This window comes from Ambystoma mexicanum, chromosome 7p (assembly GCF_040938575.1).
Source record: "Ambystoma mexicanum isolate Mex_15411 chromosome 7p, UKY_AmexF1_1, whole genome shotgun sequence".
NCBI classification, from domain to species: domain Eukaryota; kingdom Metazoa; phylum Chordata; class Amphibia; order Caudata; family Ambystomatidae; genus Ambystoma; species Ambystoma mexicanum.
This window is the reverse complement of record NC_090939.1, coordinates 751876907-751901249: the sequence shown is the minus strand read 5'-3', so window position 1 is coordinate 751901249 and position 24343 is coordinate 751876907. Positions and strand designations below refer to the sequence as shown.

The following is a 24343-nucleotide window of genomic DNA, read 5'->3' as shown; positions in this document are numbered from 1 at the left end:
GAATGTTTTTTCGTTTCCAGGTTTTGTTACGCAAGGAGCTTCGATGTAACCCAAGTAGTTTTTTTTATTCTACGGTTAGGGCCCATTGTCAGTGGGGTAGGTGTTAAGTAAGGATTGGTGCAGTCACACTGAGATTATACAACACTTACCTGCTTGGTATTAGGTAACCCAGCTTTTGGTATGTGTGTACTACACAAACTGGTAGTGTGACTGGGTAGCCAGGCCCATCTCAAGAGGGGTAAATGTGAGCTGTAGCAATGAAATTTACCAAAACAAGTAACCAAGTAGGGGGGCGTGGCCTGGCAGCGATGGAATAGGCTGTGATTCCTGTGTGCACCGAGATCGGCGACTTGATCCAACAAAAAACGCACATTTTTTTGATCAACAGCAGCTTTAAAATGCATGAAAAGGCGTGGGAAGGCACGGAGTGGAGCACGAGCGGGCTGGCTGCACGCTTACAGCTGAGAAACAGTCACTTTAATACTTTGTATCTCGGAGCCGGTCGCGAAAAAGCACATCAAAATGGCGGAGGCCGAGAACAAAGGGATTCCGAGGGGCGCACCCTTGTAAGACAGAGCTCCCTCCGGTGGAAGGCTGAAGTGTCGGATCGCTGGTGCAGCAGAACAGGCATCATATTGCTCGGGCCGGGCGGCTGCAGAACACGGGGATCCCCGGCTAACATAGCCAAGGACCTTGGTGAGCTGAGGAGGCACATCGATCATGAGTGCCTGTTGCAACTTTGAATGCGGCGAGAAGGACCCCAACGCCTTCATACAGCTGTGCCCTCTGGCGAGTGTGCACAGAGCTGGAAGCAAAGGATAAGGGCGGCCGTGGATATAAAAGCGGCGGCCGGGCCCTGCAGGACAAAAGGGCCGCCTCCGCAACAAATATTCGCCGGAACCCGGGAAGCGAAGTAGCAGGATGCAGATACTACGAGGGGGGCTCCGTAGATCATCCGCCATTGGACGGATTGCGACCCCATATAACATTTGTTAACTGAATGGCAAGCGTTAACGGCCATGGGAGTGAGCCGTTGAATCGGAATGCTGGCCGGACCGTCCCTATGCTGATGGTGTCACCGAAAAGCAGACGCTCGCGAGCAGACATTGCACAGCGCGATATGCATATTGTGGGATAGATAGACCTGGCAGGTCAACTGACAAGCTGCGACCTGTGAGGCACACACAGAGGTGCATTGTGGCAGACCCCCGCAGAAGGGCACGAAGAGCCACATATTGGCCGTGTGGCACGAGCTGAACGGCCTGGGGCTCGAAGATATATTGGTGCCTAAGCACCGTTCCCAGTACAACACTGCAAGCGCCACATTGAAACAATTAGGCGAGATGCTGAAAGAATACCCTGGGAGTGAAGCGCAGATAGTTGAGGGGCTCAGCAGACACCATTGGGCCCGGGACGCAGTGGCAGCCGTGTGCCCTGCAGTACGAGAAAGAGCGAAAAGTGCAACGCTAAATACAAAACACACGAACACTCCCTGGTCCAAGCAAAAGCCAGATAAGTGGATAGATGTCCCTGCAGTGCCAGCAAATGCAACGCTGGAGAAGTATGGGACAGGAGCCCACGCATGAATGACAGATACTGAGGGAGCATGATGTGGAGCGATGCTCAATTTGGAATGCAGTTGGGAATCAGTTCCTCTCAGAACAGATTTAATAATAGATCGGGAGTACTGTACAGATTGTCTTCCCATATCAAAGGCCCGAGAGAGGACCCCTTTCCACTGTCGAGGTCCTCGGCGGATGCAGATCGCTGGACTGTAGTGTGGCACCGCTGCTGCGAAGTAGAGCCACGAGGAACACGGTGTAAAATGCACACGAGGAGCGTTAATGACCAGCAACCTACAAACGAACGCAGCATAGTGAGCTTTGGAGGAGGTTGGGACCTGTACAAAGGACAGGGACCCCCAAGGTGAAACGTTGCCAGGAAGGTGGGATGAGTGGACTGTGGGGACAGGCCCCGGAAGCACGCTACTAAAAGAACTGAGACGTGGAGGACACAGCCCACTCCAAGATTGACCTTGCGTGCCGCATTGCAGTGTAGCTCACTGAGGTCACCCAAACACTGAACTGAATTGGGGAAGCTAAAGTGACACAAGAGAGCTGATATAAAATACAGTGAGATTGCAGGATGTAGGTGAAAGGGCTGAAGTCCAGGAGCAAGCAACCCACTACGGACACCTTTGCAAAGGCGCAGCAGACCCCTTCAACATCAGCATAAGAGACGGGGAGGCATCGGGGGATGACCCCCCCCCCGAAGGAGAAAACCAACAAGTCCTAGCTGCCATAACGGACTTGAGTGCTAAGTGGAGCGCGGCGATGGCGGAACTGCGGACAGCCCTAGAAAACAAAATAGATGCCGTAGGAATTGAAGTCACCTTGCTGCGACAGGACGTCAGAGCGCTGGCAGAAAGAACTAGCGGTCTGGAAGAGCAGTAAAGACCAACACTGATGTAAGCACGAACAATGCGAAGGAGGTCCATGTGCTCAAACAGGCCACCAACCTTGAGAACAGAGTGGAGGAAACAGAGCGACGGGCGAGACGGAACATCCGAGTGGTTGGCCTGCCAGAAGGAGAAGGTCAGGACCCCACGGACTACGTCGAGAACATGATCCTGCAAGAAGTAGGAGCGGACAAACTCTCACAGGGGTTCACGGTAGAGCGGGCACATCGAGCTCTGATGAGAAAACCACGGCCTGGAGCTCCACCTCGGCCGATAAATGCGAGCATTTTTAATTACAAAGACAGGGAAAAGATTCTAGAGTATTTTCGTAAGGGCGGAACGATAGAAAGAGCCTCCTCCAAAATTACGGCATAACCTGACGATACTATGTTGGTGCAAAGGCAACGATAGTTATGTTGCGGTTAAGAGAAAACTGTGTGCAGTGGATATCAGGTACATGGTATTGTACTCAGCAAAGTTGAAAGTTCTGCACAAAGGCAGAGCGCTGTTCTTTGATACCCCAGAGGATACGACGTCGTGGTTGGATCTACAGGCTGCCCGGCACGGAACGATGAACAAGACTCCCAGGACCACGATAAGTGAAGATACTATGTCATGTACCCTGCGAGGATAGGAGGGTGGGGAATTCTGGTATAGCACCTGGGATTACTTGACAGATATGGCATAGCCCTTGAACTCCATGACTCTGTTGGACTGGAATATAGTGTATTAAATTGCACATGAAAATGGGAGTATTAGGCGTAGCAACTCTAAACAAATAGGAGCGACAGGATCGCAATTACTTACCCCCAAGACTTAGTAGTAAGGCAGCCAATAGGGCGGCCTCACCCTGCTGAGCCACGAGTACAGGTTTTAGCAGAAAGGGCTATAAGCAGGTGTGCCTGAGATCCAGGGATGGAGCTGGGCAACAGTTGGGGAGGGTGAAGTTGGGGAAGGGAAGGGGGGCGGGAGGGAAAGGGGAAGGGGTGTTTGGGGTGTTTGTAGTTAAGGGAAGTTTGAATTGGGAAACGAGCCTATAAAAGTGGGATCTGGACTGCACCGGGGAGAGGGGGAGGGGGATTCTAATGGGTCATGGGGGACCTTAAAATAATTACGTGGAATGTCAGGGGACTTAGTTATCTAAAAAGGAACAAGGTCATGTTGTACCTGCGCAGACAAAAGATAGACATCGCACTGTTCCAGGAGACACCTGACACGGGAAAAGATGGAGATGGTTGTGAAGAAATGGAAAGGGGTTGTGGTGAACTCAACATACTCCGCTTATGCTAGAGGAGTACTCCTCTGGGTGGCACCGCATGTCCCGTTTCAACTGTTACAGGAAGTGGCGGAAACGGATGGGAGGATGGTCATATTCAGGGGATTGGTGGAGAATAGAGAGATAAGCATCAAGATGATGATGTCTAAGGTCGGAAAGGAGTTAACACAGCTGAGACTAGACTGGGAAGCGGAAGTGGGTGTCCCGCTAGAGGACGGGATGTGGGAACGTGCTTTGGGATACCACAAGAAGGTGTCAAGGAATGCGAGACTAAAACAGATACAGCTATATATTACGCATAGGGCATACATGACACCCGAAAGGATATCTAGGTTCAAAGATGCTGGGAGACCAGCATGTCCCAAATGCGAAGAAGAAAAGGCTGGCATGGTACACATGTTCTGGTCATGCCCAGTAATTGAGCGTTTCTGGGGTGCAGTAGCACATAAACTAGAGGAAAAGGGGGGTCACGATGGTTATAAATACAGCGTGGGCCTGCTTGCTGGGAGGGTTCCCCAGATCGCAGAAACTTAAGCATGTTAGTAAATTGAAAGATCTAGCATATGTGCTCGCAAAAAGAAGGATTGCCATGGGATGGAAGACATGTCATAAGCCACGGGTGGAGGTGTGGTGGAAGGAGTTGCAGAAATGGGCAGAGGCAGAAACCATGGTATGGCAAGAGGCGAGCAATGTAGGGGGAGAGGAGGAGGCGGGAACCCTGATGCCATGGAAATCATTAACATTAATAGCGGAATTGTTGGATCGGTACAAGACCAGACAGGATCCACGGAACGGGAGACCCCACCAGGCGAGGCAGATGCAGAGTGCGTGGAACAAATAGGCTCGTAAGAGGGGGTGGGATAAGGGAAGCAGTGACCGGAATAAATCGATGAACATTTGTATTGTTCCTACATGCACTGTGTGTGGTTTGTATTGTTTTTGTTTGAAAAATCAATAAAATTTGGGGGGAAAAAGTAACCAAGTAACACTTGCACTCAAGATTTCAGTTATAAAAAGTTATTTAACATCAAGTTTAAAATAAGCATTCTTTGAAAAGGCAATTTGTGTAACAATGTAAATCAACTTTAAAAAAACACTTTTCAGAATCAGAACAAGTTAGTAGATGATCTTTGGATATGCTTCAAACAATTCCTACACCCTGAGGGGACTTCAATCACAAGGACTGTAATGGCATTCATGCATCACACTAGTTCTACATTGCAAATTTTGAGTTTGCAGGAAGGAAACGTTTAAGGAAGGAAAAGGTTAAACAAGTTTTCATTATATGTGAGGACACTTAAACCTTCCAATAAAATCTAGACAAGCCTTTCCCAGCAATAACAGTCTAAAACAAGTTACCACCTTTAGGGGACAAACCATATCAAAGTCAATGGGCTAGAAAAGTCTGCAGGGGGCCAGGACAGCCAAAGTCAATTGGCAACAGTCTATGGAGCTGAGGCCCTTCGAAAATAAAAAATCTTGCACAAAGTTAGAGTTTGTAGAAATCACTTGCAGGGTCAGAAGCTGTTAAGCCTGTGCAAAGAGATTTGGAATCAACACATGTAGGCCCCTGCAAATCTCAACTGAGAAAAGCACAGCTAAAAGACAATGAGCTAAGTACCCCAATTCTGAACAGTACCTCTGGTTCGAAGGAGTGTGGTCCACCTGGATTCTTTCCTGTTGCAGGGATACAGACCCTGGGTTCCTGAGCCTCAGTTGTGAAGACAAGAGGGAGGACATCTGGAGGGCTCCTGCGGCGGCACTTTGGAGGTAGTCAGCAGCTACGGGCTCTTTTCGGCTCAACAGCACTTTGTGGTTTCAGCGCTTACTAAACAGCACTGTTGCGGATCTCTGATACCGGTTGGGCTTCGTTCACTCCTTGGGTCCTGCACTGTGTTGAGGGGACTCTAGCCCCGGTCGTCCTGCTTCTGGAGGGTCCCGAGGAGACTCCTGGAGCTTCTGGTCGGACTTCAGACATTGCACTGGACTATGAATTTCTCTACCCCTGGCACTTGGTTGTTGCAACAGCGAAGGAGTACAGCCAGTCAGGGAAGGTGGTCCACTGGGGTTTGTCTCGGGTTTAGTTGGTCCCACTAACCCAAGGGAATAAGTTGTCCCTTCTGGTGCTTCTCTTGTCGAATTACAAAAGGAGTTTCAGCACAGCAGCAGGGCTTCACCGGGCCATTCAAAGGTCCAGGAGGATGCAGCAAGCTTCGTTCACGGTTTCTCGGGTGTTTCTCCCAGTGGTCAACTCTGCCTCTAGTCCCAAAACCCTCACCTTTTAAGCAGGTTTCTCCCATTCATACACAGCCTAGGCTGTCAATCGCACAGCAGGGTGGCTTGTCCTAAAACGTTGCATTCAGGCACTCCTAGAGACAAATGACAGGGGAGTTTCCGGAACCACCCTCACATCCTGCATTAGGAAGAATTCTCAGAAATGTGCTAATTCTTCTCTACCATAGAGACCACCAGCTCTTTTTGCTAGACTTTTACTTTCTAACCTGGAGAAAGCAAGACCTTTTTACCACATGTATTTTTTCTGTGATTTATACTCGGTTTCTTTTGACTCTGGAGTCTGACAAACTGCATAGGCATCATCTTTGCATTGTGACACACAACTCCTTCAGTGCAGTGGCACAGCGATGTCTCTTAAGATTTCCCAAAGGTTTAGATACATTCTCTTGGTGTAACTACTGTTTCCAAGAGCAGTGAAGTGAAATTGACTTACATTTTGTAGACCCAGCACACACAATCAAACCATAGGGTGCTGGAGGGGTTACTTAGTATCCCCTATGTCTAGTTTCTCATGTAACAACTTTATGTTACCCTTTCTACAAATAATGGCTGGTGGCAGTTTACTTTTTCCTACCATTGTGTGTTTATACTGCAGGTTGTGTTCGCAGCTGCAGTAAGGCACCCACGGGTGCCCATTTTGTCAAAATGGCCCCAGTCTTCTTTTTTTGCCATTTTTTGTTAGAGAGGTCCTTCTTGAGATTCACTATGCGCGCCAAACCAGATTTGGTCCCTTGGTTTGTTTTGTCTTTGGTGGGATTCACGAGTGAAGCCTGCCTCTGGCTCCAGTATGTCTGAGAGGAAGTGAGGGAGGTGCCCGAAACTCCCCGTGCTTAATCCCCTTGGTTACAGGAATGCACCCAAAGGTGATTTCCCGGCAGGCTGTCCTTGGAGGACAGCCACCCTGCTGTGTGATTAACAGCTAGGCTGGAATGAATGGGAGAAACCTGCATAAAAGGCAAGGCTTTTTGGCTTTGAAGGCAGAGTCGACCACTGGACGAAGGAATACAAACTGCTGCAACTCGTGGACCGTTGGGATTGCCCGTGAAGCCCTGCTGCTGTGCTGAAGCTCCAAATCTGTTTCAACCAGAGAAGTCCTGCAAGGACGACTTCTCCCCTTTGGTTGGTGGGACCAATCAACCCCAAAGTGAACTCGTTCGGACATCCTCTCGGAGCTGGCTGTACTTCTGCTGCTGGAACCGACGTACCAGGAAGAGGAACACCCAACCGAGTAGATTGCTTTAAAGTCTGACCCGAGCATCAGGAAGATCCTCAGGACTTCCCTTAAGCAGGACTGACCAAGCCTGAGCCTCCTCAACAGAGTGCTGGACCCCAGATGCAAAGAAAGTCTGAAGTGGTATCCGAGAACTGCAGTGTTGCTATTTGCTGTAGACGCGAGGAAGTGAAACCACAAAGTGCTGCTGAATTGAAGTTTTCCCATTGCTGCTGCCGCCGACCTTCCCATTGTGTTGCAGGAGTCCCCCGACGTCCTCCCTCTTGTCCCCAAGACTGAGGCCCAGGAACACCAGGATATGCAGAGCTGTACAGGTACAGAAGCCAGCTTGAACCATTTCTTCTAACCAAAGGGACTGTAAACCTGAGAGGACGTGCTTCTTGTTGTGTAACCTTACTTGTTCTCAGTTGAGACTTGTCTTGGTTGCCCTTGCAGCTTTATTATTTTTTTTTTTAAAACTTTATTTGTTTTTAGTCAAAAAAGTAGACCTTACAAATAATTTTTGCAGCTTTACCCCTCACAAGCCTCTCAGCTTGGGGCCCTTCAAGGGAATCTTATTTCTACAAACTTTTCTAAAAACATTGTGCAAGACGTTTACTTACCTGCAAAGAAGATCTTCAGCTGCCCTAGACTTTGCTCAACTAACACTGGCTGTCCTGACTCCCTGAGAGACTCTTCTACCTCCGACTGTGTGTTTGCCTTTCCCCCAGGAAAGGGTTAATTTACTTTGCACTGGAAGGTTTAAAAGTACTTACATGGTTTACCTTTGTAAACCAGGTAAGTATCTATTGGTTTACCTTTGTTTTAGTCCCATATCTAATCATTCACACTAAACTCAGTATTGCCCTAAATGTATCTTGGGCCTCCTCCTACCCCCACCTGCGAGGCTAAGAACCTCCGTGTCATCTCCGACTCTACTCTGTCCTCCTCGGACGTCTCGGATGTCTCTATTAAAATAAATTTAAAAAATCAAACTTCTTACTGCACCTCCTCAGATGTACTCTGCCTTTCCTCTCCTTCCCTCAGAAGTGCACTGTCTCCCAATCTCTGGTTCTCCAGTCCGTGGATTTTTGTTCTGGTGACTAAACAAATGGACACTGGAAGGGAACTTGCAGTTAACAGTCAGAGGAGGCTTCCAGCAACGGATACTTGACAGATGCTCACGGCTCTGTGGATTTGGTGCCTTTTTACCGCAGCCAGATAAAAAACAAATCTCCCTGGTCGGATTCTTTAACTCGCTCGGTCCTGCACTCTGGTGAGGGGACTTCAGGGATTTGAATATCTCTCAGGGTCCAGGAGGAGGTCACCAAAGTTTCAGACCGATTCCGAAGACCATGCACAACCCCATGGGTCGTGCTCTCAGGGTATTGAGATATTGCAGGCCAGCAAGGTCGCAGCACATCATGGGATAGCTAAAAATGCAGGTCTTCTTGAAACTAGTTCATCTCACCCTCCTTTGGGAAGTAATCATCGCGTTCGGGACCCCCATGTCGATTGGAAGGAAGGGATATGCAGGCTCCAGTTACACAGCAAGCTCTCAGTGCCCTGGCAATCAATAAAGCCGACCTTTCTTCATCTTCCTCCTCTTTGGTTTCAGCACCAGTGGTTGACTTGTCAGCAGATTCCAGGTTTGGGGTATTTAGCAGGAACTACAGCTCAAATTTTACAATCTCCCCGTGCATTTTACAGAAAGGGGTGGTTTAGCTGCCCAAACAGGATAGCCAGCCCCCCCCACACCCTTCCTAATCCACCCACCCCTCCACCCTCGCCCACCAGGAGTTTGTTACTTTCAGGCAAGGTGGAAGACAAAGGGCTGCAGAGTTGGACACCTGCCTCGCTTCCTGCCTTCTCAGACACTCTGGCGCCTGGGTGGGGAATACAAAGGATTCCTGCCAAAGAAAGCTTTCACCGAGATCGTTTCTGCCTAGAATTGTAAGGGAAGATTTCAGAAACTACAAGCACACAAGAAATGGCGAAAAAAGGAGCTCACAATTTTAGAAAAATTGTGGCCTTTCTGTGCATTGCCGAGGCTCCTTTAACAGCCTGCGAGTAATAAGATTAAAAAGTCACTAAGGTAAAATCAATCACTGCCACCAGCCATTCAAGTATACTTGCAATTGTAACACAAATGTTAAGGTGGGGTGTGCTGGCTCACTTATACAAAATGTAAAGGGGATTAAAAGCCCTCTTCTTAGGAACGTTCACCCACTTATATGAAAGAGAAATTAACATGGGAGCCCAAAGGGAGCAAACCAGCTTAAGCCCAAAAGGTATATGAAACTATAACTCCAAGCAAACACTATGGAGAGACATAAAAAGGTCACCAATACACTTTTAAAAAAAAAAATTAAAAAAAAGTGTAAAAGACTAGGTGAGAGGGGAAATCACAAAGTCCAGCAAAAAGTCCTGGGGTTGACACAGGTCAGGAAGACTCATCATTAAAATCAAACTCTTACCCAACACACATTCAGAGTGATAGTTTCATTAGTGTGGCTACAAATCACAGGAAAAAGTTCAATTGTCTGATAGTTCAATTGCTGAAGAAAAATGAATTTGCTTACTGTGTTTTTTTGTTTATCAAATTATAGACTGCATCCCACCAGGACTTCTGTCTCTCTGTGTCGAGTTGCGTGCAGACTGCCAACGGTAAACATTTTGGCTGGTGCGCGTTATAGTGAATATTAAAGTGATCTTGTAATTGCAAACTGCTTGAAAATATAACACCAAGGAGAAATATCTAAAAACACAGTAAAACACGAAAATTGGATTAAAGTCATTAAAAACACCAAACTGAAAATGGTTCTATGTGGCTTTGTCAACCTCAATTTCTTCTGCAATAAGTAAGATCGACTAAAGTTTAATACATTTGTTTTTAGTTCGGGCAATTTTCCTTAAGTCAAAACTATTGAATTAGAGTGCCAGATAGAGAAGAATGGCACATGAGGAGGGACACAGACTGTAGGCGTTTGGCTATGTCCCCACCCATGGCCTTGTTAACCCTCATGGTCTTTCCCACCCAGTTCCTGCCCCTCCTCACCCAAAACACCTCATAGGAACACTTTAAACTCGCTTTAAACAAGCCCTACCATCAAAATGTGCACTCTAAGTGCCTGCCAGTCTTTTTCCAAAACAGTGTGAGATTTAATTACTAATTGTTGTTGTAAACCCACTACTGGTGTAATAAAAATGTCATACCATGTCTGCCTTCAGCCACTCGATTTATAAAAACACTGTCCCCTTCACTGAAGTCCTTAAAAACAAGTATTAGCAAAGCCAACAGTGTCAGCTTGTGTAGAAGTATTAGGCATTTGCCAGGCACTGCCATTAGATGCCCAGGTACTCCTACCATTTTGCACCTTCTGCCATCATGGGCCAGTTAATACCACTATGGCTATGCCTTTACCATGCCTAGACAAAAGCCCAAATTGTTGTCATTGCCAATGCTTGTTCTTTTAATGTGGGGTTCCCCCACCCACCTGTCCTACTTCGCCCCACCACATCCCACCTACACAAAAAATGTTCAGGTCCATCTAATGAACACGGTTGAACTAACTTCCCACAAAAAATTGGAGATCATTGAAACCACTACAATTGAAAACATTTAAACTTTTGCAAGTTCTACAAACCTCAAGATCTAATAAACAAATGGATTCTGGAGCGTTTGTGTCGAGTCTAGCGCTTTCCTGAGGCAAGCGAGGAAAGAGCTGTTTCAACCACTTGCGAATTGCAGGCGGAGAGGACTTATGCCATTGCAAGCCAAGCCACGCCAGGTGATGGAGATTCCCGTTATGCAAACGAATTGAGCCTAAGAATTAAACAAAAAATCAAAGTAAAGCATCAACCAAAAAAAAACTTTGGGAAAGTATGGCTGAACAAAGGAGAGGAATACCAGGTGAAAGAAGAGTAAGGGTAGGAAGTGTGAAATACAGTAGAAAGGGGGCGGGGGGACATGGTCACAACTTAAATGGATAAACAAAAAAAAACTTAAGAGTAAAAACAGACTTTTAGGCAATGGTCTAAGTGACGTCATTCTCCCAAACCCATTAGGTTTCAGGTTGCAATGTTCTCACAATGCTTGTACACAATCACACAGATATTAGCAGTCAAGAGAAAGCATGAGTGTGGCTCTTCATTTGGTATAAAAACAGCAGGTCATTAATTCATATGGTTCTTTTCCATCATCGAAAATGCATAAGAAGGTTTAGCTAGCTCATCAAGCAAACCAGTTTTTGTGTAGGAAATTAGTGTAATTTACATTTTATTATTACAAATAGATTGATAATATTCAACAATAGTTTGGCATGTAATCTAGAATGAAAGTGTGACTTCTGCATGTGGGAAACTGTTGTGCTTCACTAAGCTGTTCCATCCTAATTACAGTACCTTCAGCTAGCCCCAGTTGCTAAGCTCAAGTAACCTTAAAAGTCAGAGGGACCCAAGGTGGAGGAGCAGGTGGATTCACCTTGGAGTTCGCACCAAGACTGAGGAGACAGACACCAGCTACCAGCGAAACCTCCTGCCCCCTTGGGCAAGCAAGCAGCGGTTGCCAGATAAGTGGTGGGCTTCCCTAAAGCCGAGGTCAAACCGGACCAGAGAGGGTAGACTGCGCCAGGAGAGGAAGACTGATCTTTACGGCCGTAACAAACTGCGGCGAGCTGGGCATAACAGTGAGGCATCAGAAAGCGAACAGAAACTAGGGCGAGCAACGTCGTCCTCTACCCCCGCCCCATCCCCTCTCACACGGCAACAACGGGCGGGTCCGTACAGCTTTAGAACTTGAGGAGAAATCAGACATCAGTCAACGCAGCAGGGATGGAAACATAGGGCGCACAAAATAAAATACGCCTGGTCAATAAGATAGAATCCCGCATGGCGTGGCAAACTTGCCCGGGACCCGTCCCCCCTTCCCACGGACCGTGTAGGCAGGAAGAGAAGGGTGGGGGGGTCAATAGCGACATACAATTCCATGGAGGAAAAGGCCGAAACCTGCTAGAGCATAGAGGCAGGAATCAAGTCCAACAAGTGACGCAGGTAACTGAAGGCTAGGACTCTGCACAGCAGCTGAAAGTAAGGCCCTATCCATGAAAGGTCAGCACGACATTAGGGAAGTGGGAGGGAACGAAGGGGGGGGTGGGGAGGGAATGGGGGGAGGGAGTTGTGGATGAAGTTTTATTAGTTGTAAAAGTTGTGTGTAACACTGGCATGGTACAGATCTTAAAGATAGTACAGCTCTTAAAAATGACTCTTCAGATATAAAGGGACAAAGCAAGGGGCAGGGCAAAGTGGCAGAGGGCACTTAAGAAATGGCTGAAACACACTTAGTCTCACTAAATGTGCAGGGCTGAACACGCCAACAAAAAGCAGCTCGATATTGAGAAGGATCTCAGAACTCCAAGCATCCATAGTGTTCCTACAGGAGACATCTCCTCCCAAAGGACGAAGGGAGGATGACACACAGGGCCTTCCCGAAGCAATACTTTGCCTCCTGTGATACAAAAAACGAAAGGAGTGGCAATTATGCTAGGGACTAGAATAACCTTCCAGAAGCAGTTCCTCTATGGTGACCCAGAAGGGAGATACTTAGTCCTCAAAAGGTACACTTGAAGACCAAACGTACACGTTGGTTGCAGTATATGGTTCAAATAAAATAAAAAAAATAAAAAAACAGAACCTTTTCCTGAAAGGGTAACTCTGGAAAATAGGTAGTTGGTGTGAGGTGCAAGTGGTTATTGGAGGCAATTTGAACTGCGTGATGAACCCCATGCTAGAGAAAACACTCCCTCCCACACTCGCAGGCGAGAGAAAGTGTCAGGCTTTGGGTAGGCTATTTCAGGAGCTAGGGGTAATAGAAACCTGGAGGTTCTTTCGGGATACCGAAAGGGATTATACTCACTATTCGGCCGTACATAAAAGGTTACTCGAGAATAGATATGTTCTCAGTCTCAGCAACCTCGATCCCCCAAATACTGAAAATAGACATAGGAGTCAATTACATTACAGAACATGCCCTGGTAATATTACAAATGGAAATAATCAAGGGTCAATCCAAAACCCAGAGAACCTTGAGAATGAACGAGATGATCCTGTGGGGTATCACACTTGGGGCCCATATGGAGAAAGTAATATCCAATTACTTCAAAGAAAATGACACCGGAGAAACTGTTTAGCGGTTGGTCTGGGTTGCAGGGAAGGCGATGGTTCGTGACAAATTCATATCCCAGAGAGACATTGTGTATAAAACTGGAAGGGGAGCTCAAAAATCACAGAAACACAGCAACTAAACAATCACAGAAAACATGACGAGCATTAAGAAAGATCAGAGCACAACTAAAAGTATGGCGGATCGCTCTGCCAAACTTTGATAAACACCAAACAAACATTTTACAATCAAGTGGGCAAGTCTAACCGCCTACTGGCAGCTAAGCTACGTAAACTAAAAACCTGGAACAATGTTGCCCAACTTAGAGATGAATGTGGTACATTACACACAGCGCAGGGAGATAAACTGCGGGTCATGGAATCCTTCCATACGGGCTTACTCAAATGGGAAGGACTGGACCCGGAGCTCCCGACAAAGTATCTGGAGGAGCTACAACTCCCCAAAATATCTATCGAGGGAATAGAAAACTTAGTGCATCACTGACCTCCTGTGCCGTGATGGGTTGCTCTATCATCCCTACGCAGAAATAAAATGCCTGGACCAAACTGTTTCAGGAAAGGGCCTTATAAAACTTTCAGATTACAACTACATCGAGTTGGGGAAATCCACCACAGTACTAATCCTTAAGCCAGGGAAAGATCCAACAGATTGCGCCTATTACCGCCCCCCATCTCTATTAAACAGCGAAGCAAAAACATACACTAAGGTACTGTCCGGAAGACTAACACCTATCCTGCCAGGTATAACTCACGAAGATCAAGCCGGGTTCATCACTGGGAGACACACGCAGGGTAATAGAAGAAGGGCAATAGACATAATAGACCTTTGAAATAGAACGAGGCAAAGATTCTCCATAGCAGCATTAGACACGCGCAGAGCTTTCGATAGTCTAGATTGGGATACCTGCAGAGAGTTCTGGAAGCATTTGGGTGCGGCCGGAAGTTCATGAGAATGATATTAGCAAACTTCCAAATACCCACAACGAGATTCCTACTTAATGGGCAACACTGCACAGAACATCCTAAGGGGAACAAGCAAGGTTATTCGCTATCCCCCCTAATATTTGCTATGGAGCCATTGGCAGCAACTATCGGGCAGAATCAGGGGATCCAGGGAGTTAAAAGTGGAAAAGGGACAAAATAGCATTATATGCAGATGACATACTGCTATTGTGTGATATATTTACCCACTCAGCTGTACTCCCTTCCATAACAAAGCTGCACTTCAGCAAAAACAGCAAAATGGCTGCGCTGGCTCATCTGAGCACCACTGCCTCACGGCAAAACTGCATTTTGCAACTACAAAAAGAGGGCTGCACCATCTTGCCAAGCTCATATTAGGCAGGATGGAACAAGGGGGCACACTGAGAAAGCCTGCCAGTATGTTCTTACATGTACAAAAGAAAGGGAGTGAAAAAGCAGCGCTGCTTTAATGCAAGCCCAAAGTTCCCATTTGAAAAAGGGAAATTTACATTTAAAAATGATGCAGCTCTGATGCGCTTTTCCTCCGATTCCTCATCACAATACTTTTATTAATGAGACCCTGTCATGCTTATCCACATTCACATTGTGCTCTAGCAGACAAGAGCACCATTCCTGAATGACAGGCTGTGTCAGTCAAATCTGGGAAACACAACAAAAGCTTTACTTCAGCTGCACGGAAAAACGCTTGACTTTTGCTACAAGATGTCAGAAAATCACTATTGAAAAGAAATTCTATCTCTGTGCACATGTCAATTTCAGGAGACCTTTGCCTTGTACAGACTTTTGTGTAAAAGAAGCTGGCTATAGCTAGAGAACAATATTGGGAAGTAGATGGAAGAGAAATCCCAGCAACATTCACCATGTGTCAAAATGGGCTTTTGCAAACCAGAAAAAAAATGCCTATTTTAAAAGTACAATGTTGAATAAAAACATGTCCGTGTCTAACAATGTAAGGGGGTTTGTTGCAGGGAAACATATGGGATGTTTTATTCAACATGCTTGTTGTTTTTGATTCAGGACAAAATAAAAGAAAATAAATTGCATTGGCTGGATTTTGCAAGCTACAGAACAGGTTTTTCCTGTTGGCAAAGCTAAGGCTTCCCCCAAAAGGGAACCACCATAAACTTCTAGGACACTTGGCTGATAATTACTAGGTTGGAAAACATTGACTGACCAAGACAAAGAAAGTTCACATTAGACTTTCGTTTGGGCTGAGGCCTCTTGCAATAGAATTTCTGGGACACGAGTATGTGATGAAGAAAATCGCACCGCCCCGTGACTTCTACAAGAAGCTTCAAAGAAAAACTCCATGACAACCCTGGGCTAAGAGGGGGGGGAAGGGGATAGCCCCGAAAAGCATGACCATATTTGGACGACAATGCTGACCATTTGATTTAAACAGCTATTTTATTAAGAAACTTTTCAGACCTCTTTGCAACCGGATTTTGCAGGAATGAAAAAAGTTTTAATGTAATTTTGTGGGTTTTAATTTAAGACATTGTAGCCTTTACTGGTATATTGGGAACAGAAATGGCAGAGAATTGGGTATTTCAAGGAAAGTGAACATGATGCCAATGTAAAATTCAATACCGACATGCCTGATGATAATCCATACATGTGTAAAGTTATAGAATTGTAGGCTGAATATTTCATACTCAAAATGACTAAAAACTATTAGAAGGGCGAAACAATGTCTTACAAACTGTAGAATTGGACTGGCATGTTCTGCACAAAATACGTAATCTGCTCATGTAATTTGTTAAAATGCTACCACTGTACAAATGTGCCATTTATGGCAAAACTGGATTTCAGCTAAAGTAACCGTGGGAGGTTCTGGATATCAAATCTGACATGCTCTTGAAACCCAACCAGCTTATAGGAAGGCGGTGACGATCACCCCTGTCCAATCCAGTTGTTTAGAGGAGTGCTCAGCTAAGCCTACCCTCCTCCCCACATCATCTGATGTCACCATGCCTTATAAATGAGAGTGGTTGACAGAGCCCCAGGCACTCTTTTCTGAATTGCCTGCGTTCCTGATCTTCTACATCCATCTTGCCAGATTCCAGATCCCACTGCAAAGCCAAAGCATAGCTGATTCCAGATTCCACTGCAAGGCCAAAGCATTGCTGACCATCCCAGCAAGGCCTCAATCCTGAAATCCCACCAAAGAATCCCAAATAACCAAAAGGGAAAAGCTGTGGTATTCTTTTGGGAAGCATCCTGAGACCAGCCTATCTTTTTGCCCACTAACTGCATGCCCACTGCAACCTTGCCATCCAGCTGTCCTTGTATCTGGTGACCAGACGGGCCCAGCTGTTCTGCTAGGAGAGTCTGTCGCTACCTGGTAACTCAAGCCCTCGAGTCCAGAACCTGGTTGACTGTTCCTAATCCCAGATTTAAGAGCAGACAGAGTATCCCACAACACATAGTCTACCCCATCTTGACTTCCCTCTTTGTTCCACTCTAAGAAACCCTATCCATACCTGGTAACTTGTCTAGACTGTTCTAATTTTCTGTGCACCTGTTTCCTAGTGTTTGCTCAATTCTTTCACTTTCAGTCACATCATCTTATAACTCATTAGTAATATTTGGAGTAATTTAAATTAATTCCCACAGATCTGAACGCAGCAGGAAAAGGCTGACGTAGCAAATCAATGTTTGAATGTACCGTGGCTTTCTTTAACAATATAGTCTAAATAATTTAGTTTAAGCAAAATTTGCCTTTCATTTTTAAAACCGATTCTCTTTAACTGCTCCATTTTCCTAAAAACAAACCTCATTCTACCTTCCAAATCTCTTTCAATTCACCACCTATAGCCCTCCTTTCACTTCTATTTTGTCCCTGTGCTGTGCAGCTCTCACCCTGCCCAAAAACCACATTCCGATTCAGTGTTTTTCAACAGTTTTTTTAAAGAAACCGTTTTGGCATTTGAAATTGCAACCTAGAAAAAAAATGCTACTTTTCCATGTGTGAATTCGGCTGCACTGGGTTTTCAATTTCAATCTGTTTTGTGAACTGTATGCTTTTGTGATACCTTGTCTGATGGTTGATCGTGAGATAACATCCCTAATACTGTGATAAAACATGTATATCAATATTTAAACACATAATTATCAAAATCTGAGTGTCATTTTAGGCCTTTTGCTTCTTATTTTGAGGTAAGGTCGGATTTTAATTTTGTTTGATGCCTCTTATTCCAGACTACCTGCTGCATCTTTCTATCCACTCAGAATTCAATTATTTGTGGGTTCAGGGAACATTGCAGGGGAAACCTTAACTTGGGTTCTATCTATCCTAATTCAAATAGTGCTCCTATTCTTTTGTGCATTGGATATATTCTACTAGAAGGTTAACCAAGTGCATTGCTTTAATTTCCATTGTCATTATCACCCCATTGGTGATTGTTGCCCAATATTAAAATGTGTGATTTTTGTGAATTTTAAAAATAAAATAAATATTGTATTTTCACCCACCAGCTAGGTTCATTGTCCATTGTGATCCAAGGTATTTGTAAAAGGGGGTGTGAGACGGGTTTGGAACCGGCTCAATTTGAATTCATTGAAATTTAAGAAAAAGCATTCCTATTCAGCACCACATCCCAGGCTAAGACAAAGTGTCCTGGTCCAGTGTGTGACGCCCGATTGGAATCCTTAACACTATTTCTGAAGGACACGAAAGCCACATTGCCCAGAGTAATGGAGAACTTACAAGAGTTTGCAGCAGTCTCAGGATTCATCATAAATTACACTAAATCCAAGGCCCTAAATATAACCGAAGACCAGGAAGAAATAGAATTCGGCAAGGCATACCCACTAATAGGGGAGACCAAGAGCATAGAATACTTGGGGATAAATCTTACTAATGGGTATAAAGGTCTCTACGGGGCAAATAAAACCACTGGGGAAGAACTTGCTGGAAGATATTCCTAAATGGGATAAGCAGGAACTTTCCTGATTTATACGAATAACAGCAAGTAGAATGACATTATGCAGACTATTGTATGCGGTAAGCTCACTCCCGCTAGAGATACCCATGGGTATGATTAAAACTTTACAATCTGAAATAATCTTTCATATGGCACCAAAAAAAAAAAAAAGAAAAAAGAAAATACATAGGACAGTATTAATACGCCCAACAATGGTGGGAGGATTGAGAGTCCCAGATATGAAGATATATAAGGGCACCGCAAATTGCGTCCATGTTACAGTGGGCAACAAGTGCAACACGAACAGAGGTGTAAAATTGAACAAGGGGCCACACACACACACACACACACACACACACACATCACACTAGGCATGCTACATGCTATGAAAAGCAGAGCTCGAGGGGCGGGATGACCGATACTGGAGGCCACTAAACTGTTGTTGAGGGCCTGGGACCAGGCACTGAGCTGGAAACAGATTTCCCCTGCACTAGGCCCTCACACCCGAATGGCCTAGAATGTGGACTTCACCCCCGGACAGAATATAGCTGTCATGATGCCTACCCCCGGGGACCCAGACCAAGTCCAGCAACCCCGGAAGCAGGCATCAAGTCACCCCAAGCAAGCCCAACAACCCCTGCTAGGGGCTATTTGGGTGCAGTCCTGTGGCGCCAGGCTCATATGGAGAGTCAGTCTGGCGCCATAGGCGCCAGGCTCATAGATTGAAACTTACCTGATGCAGACCATGCTGCAAGAGCTCCAAGCCAAAAGAGGCTTGGAAGGGACTACTTTACCTAGGGACCATTTTTTTACTCGGGTGGGGCTGGGAAGGAATACTAACCTGGGACTACTTTGGAAGCTATTTAAACCACGCCCAAAGAGCAGCACACGCTTCGCGTTATTCTGCATCCAGCAGCGTAACGCTCACCATGCCTGCAAGTCTGCATCCAGTCGTCTGCCACGCCCGCCTCGAGTTTGGAGCTCCTAGAAAAAGGTTAGAACAAGAGCAATACCTTTGATCCTTACCTAAATTCCCGATCCATCGCGTCTTCGAGCTGGAAGAAAGAAGTTATTTTATGCGCGTCGCCTCGCCTGCTGCAGCGCCGCGCTGAACTCACCGGCCTTCGCAGCATCTTCACATTCCACCGCATCCTCCTGCATGTTTCACCGCACTCCGGCACCTAAGGAGAAGACAAGAACAGCAAGGTGAGCCAAGGGAACACACAGAGGAATATTAGTTACCCCCCCCCATAGACTTACCTGATTTTACCACCGGGGGTCCTATTCCTCTTCACGGGTCAGCGCAGCTTCCACTGCATCTTCGCCGAACCCCGGCCCCTAAGGGGAAACAAAAGGACAGCAAGGTGAAACAAAGGGACTAAACAAGGGGAACCCTCTTCACCACAATAGACTTACCTGATTTTTACCGCCGGAGGCATTATTCCCCAAGACTTCATACTTTCCCTCAGCACCTGAATAAGGGAGAAAGCAACAGGTTACATATTGACATTATTTATCGAACTGTGTTGGATAATACAAATCCTTACCAGAATATTACCGGTTGCCACGAGGAACTCTTCACTATGGTCAAGCTGCAACCTGCAAGGAATCGGACAAGAGTGAAAGTCAGGCATTTGAACTCTTACGAACTACATACTTACGGCGTCTTGCCGGGAATCTCGGAGTCAATATTGTTCTGAACTCACCAATTCCTTCGAGCCAGTGAAGCAACTGGTTAATCTACGTGCCCCTGCGCTCAATGCAGGATGGAGAGCTCATCTTTTCAAACCATCAGGTGAGACTATAAGATGGGACATCAAAGGTGATCAGTGGGGAGAACAACGGGGGTGGGGGGATTTACACAACTCCACGGGCGGTTAATTCCCTTTCTCCATTTGCAGAAGAATATTCCTACGGGCCAAGCAAACGAAGTTAGGTGAACCAGTCCGTCATCTCGGCCCTACGCGTCATGTTGGTGGAGACCGCAGCTGTCCAGTTCAGATCGACGCCTCTGTGGGAGCCAGGTGAGCGTAACTATAGCGTTCTGGGAATCACAGGGAATCCAAACAACCTCGACCCTGCCTGAAATTTTCCAAAATGGGGAACCATTGACCTTTGAGGAATGCAAACAGAGGTTTGGTGTGGGAGAGAAGGAACGGTATAAGTACATACAAATTAGACATTAGAAATCCCAAAATAATTGTCACAGAGGCAGGAACTAAACACCAATAGGACTTCAACTAACTCTCAGGGGAAGCCAGACACTAAAGGGGATCTCAAGACTATACAGACTACTGGAAAGGACACAACCAGGAGATAAGCTTCCCCTACATGGGTAGATGGAAAAAGGATTGTGGGGCACCTATTACGGAGGACGAATGGGGTCAAATCTGGAGGAGGGCACATAAAACATCGAAATGTACTGCAATCAAGGAAACTACACATAAAATCTGTTATAGATGGTACCTAACACTGCAACGTCTACAAGGGATGAATGCAACCTACTCTGCTTTTGTAGGAGGCAATGTGAGGAAATACTTATTTTATATGTGGTGGGCATGCCCCAAAGCGAACCTTTTCTGGAAGGAGGTCTCGAGTCACAAAGGGGATCACAGCGACACAATTGCCTAACTCGCCAACTATAATGCTGCGGGGGGGGTATGGAGGGGAATGGAGGAAATCTGCGCTGCAAGTGGTGCACAGCCACCCTCATTACTCACCTGCTGATGGAAGCCCAATGACACTAGCCTAGGGATGGTAGTCAGTAGAAGGACCAGTATTATCTTGTTGGTGGTTTAAAATCTGGGGGGTACTGGCCATGGAAAAGGTGTCCACAATCAGAGCTGGGAAATATCAGAAATTCTTTACAATCTGGCACCCCTTCCATGAATATGTTAAAGACAGAACAACACTAAGCCTACTAAAAAGATTTACAGGTGACATGAACATAAAGGAGACAGACAATAGAAATTACCCTAAAAACACAGAAGATACAATCAACTCGAAAGAGCTGTACAGGAACCAGACAAGCTGGATGTTGGGGGGGGGGGGGGGCGCTATTAAATGTTATTTAAACTATATAAAAATATTAAACTAATCTCAAGATCACATGGGACGTTTAAATGGAGCACGAGACCAGCAAAGGTATAGACTGTTAAATGTTGCATTAATCCAACAAGGACTGGAACAAATGTCATAATCGCAACGTTTATATGAGAAATACATTCTAAAAAAGTCACTTTGTAGGAGTTGGAGAAAGGTTCCCCATAAAATAAAACACCACAATGTCCATAGACAGAGCCATGGTTATGTGATAAAGGCAGGCTTGTCTGTTCGACCACACGTGCAGATTAAGTTTTAACCAACACCAGTGGACATCAAAGAAGACCCCCTCGATAGAGCTCCAGTTCCAGGCACAAATGCCCTAGGAAGAAAGGAAGCAGAGCAGATAGCAGTTAGCCGGTCAGATAACAACGAGTAGAAAGCTCGTTTGGACATCCATGCAGAGCCTGCTGACAGATTTGAATCCCGGCACGGCCAAACTCACCCTTTCATCCTTCAGTGGTCGATAAATGAGCACCACAAACTGTGGGTAATAAGCAGCGCTCAGATGCCTGGTTCATAGCGCTATATAAATGCAAATTATTATTAGAGCAGGATGTGAGCCAATAGAAGACAATGGTGAACAGCAGTAGAGGGAAACCTCCAAAACTGCACCACTTTTAGGGACCCAGATACTCAGGATGAGAAATCAGAGGAACAACCATGTAGCCTAGGGCCAAGTACTCAATGTGCCATATTCAGAGGGCTTGGCGCAAGAACAACAAAACAATCTGCTGATTTCATGGTTTCGTTTACAAGGAAGTTCTGAAACCCAGGGTTTTGCACCCTAGACCAGCAACAACCGAAAATAATCTGCCTTCCCAGGAGGTGACCAACAAGCCAGAAAAAAAAGCAATGATATGCACTTTCAGCTTTCGCTCCATGAGTGGAGCATCCACTCTGCACTTAGCTCAGGGCCCTTCTGGACTGGGCACACTTGCTTCCCCTCCCCTTTCCTTTCACCTCTGTCTGTATGCATGTATGACTGAATGTACTAGGACTATTAAGTTAGTTTGTCCAGTGTCCCCCTACCCCCTTTTTGTCTCCCCTCCCTAGCTTGATCGTTACTGTAACACTTCATGCACTTGCAATATCAGGAATGTGGTCAGGCCTAGTAAGCTAGTTTATTCTGTTGATCATTTGGAAACTTCAAGGCCTAAGAATGCTTACTGTATTCCCTTGCTCCCTTCCCACTTTGAAGCACTCCACGTGTGTATAAGCACTGTATAAATAAACAATTACCTGGAGGGCACCTGGAAGATGTAGGCACATGACCAAGGAAATCCAGACAGCTCATAAATCAAAGGGGGGCAGCCAGCCACAAACAGTCCTATGAAGGTGGCAATAATGGAGATGACCCAAAACTGCCCAGACGAAGATCAGTGGCAAGGTAGAGTTATCCCACTGCCCTTGTGGATGGCAAACGCTTCCTACCTCGAGGCACGAGGCCCAGGGGAATTGCATGGGGAAACAATGCACAAATAGTGCAGAAACAGTCCCAGCACATGCCATCCATTCCAGTCAGTCTGGAGGACCAGAACAGCACATTAAGGGCATCCAGGATGCAAATGAAAGACTGCAGCCAAGTACAAAAGTACTTGGTTCTAGAATCAACATTCCATATTCATGGAGAATCCTACAATAGTTCAAGTAAGAAACAGCAGACTTGAGGAATGCAAAGGTCCTCACATGGATAAACAGTCACTCATCGGGAGGCCTATGCCAGTAAGCCAGCCTCCAATCAGACACCAACATGACACTCAAAGGTTTTGGTGGCCAGCCAATCAGGCTAGCCCTGTAAACCATCAAACAGCCAGGTGTTAGGAAACACTTTTTGTGGCTTTACCTCCATATTTGTCTTTGGAACCCCATTCTTTTATGTTTGTTTTTAATCCCATCCTGACTTTTTGAAGGTAAGTGAAGCCTACAGCTTCACCTCTTGCCTTTTTGCTCATTTGTGAAGGGGAAACTGATCAGTCCTTCAGACCATCAGCCCTGGGAAACTCACTCTTGAATTCTGTTATTTTTACACTGGGTTATAGGTCAAAGATTTGACTCAAAAGGGTAGAGTCAATTCGACTGAAAAAAATGGTCACTTTTTTTGGTTGGGGGAGGGGGGTCCCCAACAAACCCCCGTTTTTGGTGTAAAAACACCTTTTTTTAACCTATACCAAAGCAACAAAAAAATACACATTTTCAAAAAATTCGATACTTTTGTTTTCCGTCGAATTGACTCGACCCTTTTGTCATTCGACCCTTTTGAGTCCAAACTTTGACCGGACACCTTTACACTGCACACAGCATCTTACAATGCATTGCAATGGGGCTACTTTTTGTTATCACCTGTGCTTTTTACACATGGTATTTTTCGTTATTATATATGCCTAAATGCAAGGGTGTGGCAGCAGCTACTTTACAGTTTTTGCATTATTTTTAGTGTGCACATTCGCATTTACTGCATCAGGATGGTTAGTGGGCTAAAAATGCAGCGCCACAAGATTTTCGCTTGCTCTTTGGGAATATTAGCGTTTGGACTTCTTGCTGCCTTCTCAGGTCCGCATAAGTTCATACACTTGCTGGAAAGAGCTGCTGCTTTCGCATGCTACTGAGCGCGTGCATGCGTGCCTGTGTGCCAGAGGAAAGGAGCGGGGACGGTCTAGTCTCAGTCCACAAATTCTCCTGCTAGGGCAGATGTGTAACGAGTAGTAGTCCCTGACTGGACAACTACTGGCTGCTTGAATGGTGCAGCTCCTTACATTGTTGACTTGCTTTGAGCTCCAATTTTAATTAAGAGGACCATTCCTCTAGCTATTCTTCAGATCTACATTGGAGCCAAGAATTCCTCGAAGAAGAGCAGTCAGTTAATGACCCGAAGACACCTTGGTCCAGTATCATCTCCAGCATCCGGCCTG

General features: G+C 45.8%; 1 protein-coding gene across 1 annotated transcript in view; it reads right to left on the bottom strand.

Annotated features, from left to right (window-relative positions):
• LOC138526300 (E3 SUMO-protein ligase RanBP2-like) overlaps positions 1–24343 on the bottom strand; it is a 1418318-nt gene that overhangs the window by 1010729 nt on the left and 383246 nt on the right. Inside the window, exons 10-11 of the mRNA XM_069636875.1 lie at positions 10887–11065; positions 9822–9997 (exon numbers count right to left, since the gene is read on the bottom strand). Coding sequence (XP_069492976.1) covers positions 9822–9997; positions 10887–11065 — 355 coding nt within the window. The remainder of the gene's footprint in view (positions 1–9821; positions 9998–10886; positions 11066–24343) is intronic.